The sequence below is a fragment of the Anomaloglossus baeobatrachus genome, chromosome 4, assembly GCF_048569485.1.
Source record: "Anomaloglossus baeobatrachus isolate aAnoBae1 chromosome 4, aAnoBae1.hap1, whole genome shotgun sequence".
NCBI lineage: Eukaryota > Metazoa > Chordata > Amphibia > Anura > Aromobatidae > Anomaloglossus > Anomaloglossus baeobatrachus.
Window position 1 is genome coordinate 696,375,819 of NC_134356.1, and position 6,986 is coordinate 696,382,804.

The following is a 6,986-nucleotide window of genomic DNA, read 5'->3' on the forward strand; positions in this document are numbered from 1 at the left end:
AGTCATGTCTAACCAATCTGTTGGGGTTCTATGAGGGGTTAAGTGCAAACCTGGATATTGGTAATGCAACTGATGTGATTTATTTGGACTTTGCAAAGGCATTTGATACTGTACCACATAATAGCCTTATACTAAAGCTCCAGAAGCAAGGACTAGGGGAAACTATATGCAACTGGGTAAGGAATTGGCTAAAAGATAGGAAAAATAATCCTAAAATATTCTTTAACTACATAAACAGTAAAAAACTGAAAAGCGATAGTGTTGGCCCCCTTAAAAATAGTCTTGGTGAAATGGTGGAAGGGGATGAGGGTAAAGCCAACCTGCTGAATGAATTTTTTTCTACGGTTTTTATAAAAGAAAATGCCATGGCAGATGACATGATCAGTGATGCCATAAATTCACCCTTGAATATTACCTGCTTAACCCAGCAGGAAGTACGCCGCCGCCTCGAAATCACTAAGATTGACAAATCTCCGGGCCCGGATGCATACACCCCAGAGTACTACAGGAATTGAGTTCTGTGATAGATAGACCATTATTTTTAATCTTCACAGATTCCCTAATAACAGGGTCGGTACCGCAGGACTGGCGCATAGCAAATGTGGTGCCAATATTCAAAAAGGGGACAAAAACTGAGCCGGGAAATTATAGGCCGGTAAGTTTAACCTCTACGGTTGGTAAAATCCTTGAGGGGTTCTTGAGAGATGCTATACTGGATTATCTCAAGAAAAATAACCTTATGACAGAGTATCAACATGGGTTTATGAGGGATCGATCCTGTCAAACTAATTTGATCAGCTTCTATGAAGAGGTAAGTTCAAGCCTGGAACAGGGAAATGCAGTGGATGTTGTGTATATGGACTTTTCAAAAGCTTTTGATACGGTGCCACACAAAAGGTTGGTACATAAAATGAGAATAATGGGGATAGGGGAAAATATGTGTAACTGGGTTAAAAACTGGCTCAGTGATAGGAAACAAAGGGTGGTTATTAATGGTACGTACTCGGACTGGGTCTCAGTTCATAGTGGGGTACCACAGGGGTCAGTATTGGGCCAGCTTCTTTTCAACATATTTATAAATGACCTTGTTGGGGGCATGCAGAGTAGAATTTCAATATTTGCAGATGATACTAAACTCTGCAGGGTAATCAATACAGAGGAGGATAATTTTATATTACAGGGAGATTTATGTAAATTGGAGAATTGGGCTGAGAAGTGGCAATTGAAGTTTAATGTAGATAAATGTAAGGTCATGCACTTGGGTAGAGGAAATAACATTTATGATTATGTACTTAATTGTAGAACACTGGGTAAAACAGACACAGAAAAAGACTTGGGTGTATGGGTGGATGGTAAACTTCACTTTAGTGGACAGTGTCAGGCAACTGCTGCCAGGGCTAATAAAATAATAGGATGTATTAAAAGAGGTATAAGTGTTCATGAAAAAAATATAGTTCTACCTCTGTACAAGTCACTAGTGCGACCGCACTTATATACTGTGTACAATTCTGGTCACCGATATATAAGAAGGACATAGCTGAACTGGAGAGGGTGCAGAGAAGAGCGACCAAGATTATTAGAGGAATGGGTGGGCTGCAATACCAAGACAGGAAAAACGAAGGCTTAGGGGGGATCTAATCACAATGTATAAATATATGAGGGGACAGTACAGAGACCTTTCCAAAGATCTTTTTACACCTAGGCCTGCGACTGGAACACGGGGGCATCCGCTACGTCTTGAGGAAAGAAGGTTTAATCATAATCACAGACGAGGATTCTTTACTGTACGAGCAGTGAGACTGTGGAACTCTCTGCCGCATGATGTTGTAATGAGTGATTCACTGCTAACATTTAAGCAGAGCCTGGATGCCTTTCTTGAAAAATTTAATATTACCAGTTATGTATATTAGATTTTATGACAGGGTATTGATCCAGGGAACTAGTCTGATTGCCGGATGTGGACGAAGGAAGGACATTTTTTTCCCCCATTGGAACTTGTTTGTCACATTGGGGTTTTTTTTTTGTTTTTTGTTTTGTTTTTTTTTTGCCTTCCTCTGGATCAACATGTTAGGCTACGGGTTGAACTAGATGGACTTAGAGTCTCCCTTCAACCTTAAAAACTATGATACTATGATAGGAAACAAAGAGTAGTCATAAATGGAACATTCTCTACATGGGCTATAGTCAGCAGTGGGGGCTGCAGGGATCTGTGCTAGGACCAATTCTTTTTAATCTCTTTATTAATGACCTTGTGGATGGGATTGATAGTACAGTGTCAGTCTTTGCTGATGACACCAAACTATGTAGGATATTAAAAACTGAACTTGATAGTATAATATTACAAAAAGATCTGGATAAGATGTCAGAATGGGCAGATACTTGGCAAATGAGATTTAATGTTGATGAATGTAAAGTAATGCACCGAGGACGGAGTAATCCTATAGCTGCGTATACATTAAATGGAAGTAAAGTTGGGACTACAGAACAGGAGAAGGACTTGGGTATTCTCATTACAAATAAGCTGAGCAGCAGCATCAATGTCAAGCAGCAGCTGCTAAAGCAAACAAGATTCTAGGGTGTATAAAAAGAGAGATTAGATCCCGTGATCCCAAAGTATTGTTACCCCTCTATAAATCACTTGTAAGGCCACATCTGGAATATGGGGTCCAGTTTTGGGCTCCACATTTTAAAAAGGACATTCAGAAGTTAGAGTCAGTTCAAAGGCAGGCAACTAGACTACTACAAGGAATGGAGGCCTCCCATATGATGAGAAATGGAGGCCGCCTGTATGATGAGTAATGGAGGCCGCCCGTATGATGAGGAATGGAGGCCTCCCATATGATGAGGAATGGAGGTCGCCCGTATGATGACAGGTTGAAAAAGTTAGATATGTTTAGCTTAGAAAAAAGACGTCTCAGAGGAGATCTCATTTATATGTATAAATACATGTGTGGTCAATATAAAGGACTGGCACATGACTTATTTCTTCTGAAGACAATACTAAGGACCAGGGGGCACTCTCTGCGAGTGGAAGAAAAGCGATTCCGGCAGCTAAATAGGAAAGGGTTCTTTACAGTTAGAGCAGTCAGACTGTGGAATGCCGATCACAAGAGGTAGTAATGACAGATACTATAACAACTTTATATCAGGGCTGGATGATTTCCTCAGTACACACAACATTGTTGGTTATAAATGACTTAGTGACTAAATGTAGAACTGGTGGAGGAAGATTGAACTAGATGGACCTAGGTCTTTTTTCAACCTTAGTAACTATGTAACTTTGATGTGAAGTTTATATTTTTTTATGTTTGGCGACTATCACACTAAAAATGCTTTTTCATAAAGTACATGCTTTTGCATCACTGAATTTAGAAGGCTATTTTTTTTTTATTTTTCTGCTGACAGAATCATGTGAGGGCTTGTTTTTTTGCGGGATGAGTTGGAGTTTTTATTGGTACCATTTTAGGCCACATATTTTTTTCTTGCTTTCTATTACTAATTTTGTGAGGCAGAATCATGAAAAAACAGCAATTTTAGAAATAGTTCATCGTGTCCTAAAAACGATTATACAGCTTTATTCAGTATGATTACAGTAATACCACAATTGTACATTTTTTTTGTTTTAAAGGTTTTACATCCGAAGAACTATTTTATAGGAAAGAAAAGCATTTGCATTGCTGTATTCTGAAATCTATAGCTTGTTTATTTTTGATTGATGGAGCTGTATGGCAGCATGTTTTTGTGAGCCAAGATGAAGGAGGCAATAGATCGGGGAGGGTGAGAAGGGGCAGCACAGGATGGGAGAGAGTGGGCAGCAGATCGGGTAGGGGGCAGAGGCTGATGGGGAGAGTAGTGGTGGATGGAGGAGGGCAGCAGATGGAGGAGGGCGGTGGTGGATCAGGGCCAGTGGCAGCAGATTCGGGGCAGTGGCGGCGACAGATCGGGGGCAGTGGCAGCAGATCGGGCCAGTGACTGCTGCGGCAGCGGCTGATCGTTGGCAGCAGTGGATCGGGGCAGTGGCAATAACTTACCGATGGGGCACGCACAGGGATCGCTCTCCTCAGCTTCCACGGATGGAGTTAAGCTGAGGAGAGCGGTCACCTACAGGTCACCGGCCCTAGATCCATGGTGATAGGAGAGATCTGTCACAAGGCTGGTCTCTCCAATAAGAGCTGGGGGAGGGTGAAATTGAGGTCACCCAGCTCTAGCCAATGATCAGTGCTATAGCTGCACTGATCATGGCTGGATTTCAATGTTTTAACCATTTTCAATGGCTGAAACCTTATAGTGGCTGTGATTGGCTGAGTGGTGTTCGTCAGCCAATCACAGCCTCCGTACGTCCGGGGAGGAGACACCACCCCTCCTGAGGTTAGGCAGAGGTCCCCTCTTTCCCGAATCTTCGGTTTTTGTACACCAATCACAGCTGCCGGGGCTTTGGGACCGCTATTTCACTATGACATACTGAGTACGCCATGGGTCCTTAAGTACCAGTGAGCCATGACGTACCCAGTACATCATAAATCGCTAAGAGGCTAATGACTTTGTGGATGGGATTGATAGTAAAGTGTCAGTCTTTGCTGATGACACCAAACTATGTAGGATATTAAAAACTGACCTTGGAAGTACATTATTACAAAATGATCTGGGTAAGATGTCAGAATGGGCAGATACTTGGCAAATGAGATTTACTGTTTATACATGTAAAGTAATTCACCTAGGACAGAGTAATCCTATAGCTGCATATATATTAAATGGAAGTAAACTCAGGACTACAGAACAGGAGAAGGACTTGGGTATTCTGGGTACAAGTAACTGAGAAGCAGCACTCAATGTCAAGCTTCAGCTTGTGGGAGAATGTTGAACTACATGGACCTAGGTCTTTTGTCAACCTGTGTAACTATGTAACAAGATATAGCAGGTTGCAGATACAGGAAAGAGGACAGGTAGTGGTTTCGGTGGAGTTCTGAGTGTGTGTGTGAAAGGTGCTAGTTTACAGGCAACTGCAAAGCATCATGGAAATTGTAATAATTTAACCCAGGAAGTTAGGAGAGAGAATGTTGTTGATTAACCGCATCAGAATTGGAGCCACAGAATGGTAAAAGGTAATATTGATAAAAAAAAACAATGTATGTATTTAGAGGCAAATATTAGCAGGATTTATGAGAAAAAGAATCAGTTTTGGTAACTGGACAACCTTTTTAAGTAAAAAACTAACATGCAATGATTAGGTTAGGAGGAGAAGATAGAATACAAGACATCTACATGACAGTTATGGCCTTTCTTCAGTCTCTGGTTGTCTTATATTAAAGTAGTCTCAAGTAATCATGTTGTAAGGTTTAAAATGGAAGTAAAATGTCAATGTTCATCACTTAGATGCAGCGATCACTATAAAGCATTGAATCCAAGGGGTGGAGACCTCCTGGAATTCACGGCAAAGGTTATTTTTGTTTTAATTTTGCCTTTTACAGTTTTGGTCCTTAACCTTAACCTTTCAGCTCCATAAGTGTAGGGAATGTGGCGACCAGTTATTTAAGACCAAAGTGTAATTTAAAGTAGGTCACCTGGTGGACCATAGAAAACATGACACTTTTATTACATCTTTAATACAAATTGTTCCCAAAACCAGAGATTCTCACTAACAATTAAGAAACTCTACTGTAACAAATTATAAGATTTTTTCTTAATTTTCTTAGGGGGTCAAAATCCCATTGTAATGCCTTGGAAAATCAAAACTGTCTATTACTTAGTTATTTGTACTTTACGTTTAACGACGGAAGCCAACCCATTAGAAATGTGGTAGACATTTTACTCGTGAGGCTTTTATAAGCCTGAGTGATATCTCTATTACTGAGACTGTATATTATAGGATTAAGAACTGGTGTAACCACAGTGTACAACAGGGAGAGATATTTTTTTATATTAACTGAATTAGGAAACAGGTAGATGCTCATTGCAGATCCATAATACATGGCCACCACAGACAGGTGAGAGCTGCAGGTGGAGAAGGTCTTCTTCCGCCCCGTTGTAGAAGGGATCTTTAGTATGGTTGAGATAATGTAGATATATGAGACAATAATCACAGAAAATGGGCAGATTGCTAGTGACACCATAAGGAACATACTTTCTGCCTCAATTATAAAAGTATCTGAGCAAGAAAGTTGAAGAATCGGGTCTCTATCACAGAAGAAATAGTCAATGACGTTTGGTCCACAGAACCACAAATAACTCACAGTTACTGAAAGGACAAATATTACCACCAAAATGATCATCCAAGATACCAAAAAGAACCGTACACAAAATGTGAGGTCAATGACTGAGGTGTAATGTAGAGGGTGACAGATGGCCTGATACCGGTCATAGGACATCACAGTCAAGATGAGAGTTTCTAATATCCCAGAGGCTGAAAAAAAGTAAAATTGTGTCAAACATCCGATAAGAGACACAGAACTTCCCTCATACAAACTTATGTGGAGCATGTTGGGTACGATGGTGGTGGAGAGGAGAATATCTGAGAAGGAGAGTTGTGTGAGGAAGAAGAACATGGGAGAGTGGAGAGATCGGCTGGAGGACACCACCAGAATGGTCAGGAGGTTTCCACATACGGTCACACAGTAGATGATCAGAAAGATAAGAAATATAAATATTTTTAGGTTATGAAATTCTTTAAATCCAGAAAGAAATATTATAGTCACCGAGCTTGAAATATTTTTCATATAGTTGTCATCTTCCATATGAACTAATTGCACATTTTCAGTTCAATCAATTTGATGGGTTTTGGTGGATTTGATCTACATAAATAGCATATAAACATATATATTACAATTGTTTATTTTATTTGTTAATTTATTTTAATGTTGAAATGAAAGAATTTGGAAAAAAATGAAATTAATAGAAAACCATGAACTGTTTATTCAAATTATCTATATATATATATATAATTGCCTTATTCTGTCTGTCTGTCTTGCTCCAAAATTGTGTCGTTACAG

At 39.9% G+C, this 6,986-nt stretch overlaps 1 protein-coding gene across 1 annotated transcript; it reads right to left on the reverse strand.

Moving 5' to 3' along the window:
* Window positions 1-5,747: 5,747 nt before the first annotated feature.
* On the reverse strand, window positions 5,748-6,731 carry LOC142303021 (olfactory receptor 11L1-like). The gene has a single exon (XM_075344122.1). The coding sequence runs from the start codon at window positions 6,729-6,731 to the stop codon at window positions 5,748-5,750; it is 984 nt and encodes a 327-aa protein (XP_075200237.1).
* Between the last annotated feature and the right edge of the window lie 255 nt (window positions 6,732-6,986).

What these genes read in the sequence shown, in the direction of transcription:
- LOC142303021 (XM_075344122.1), bottom strand. Translation starts at nt 6,731, where the DNA reads ATGGAAGATGACAACTATATGAAAAATATTTCAAGCTCGGTGACTATA.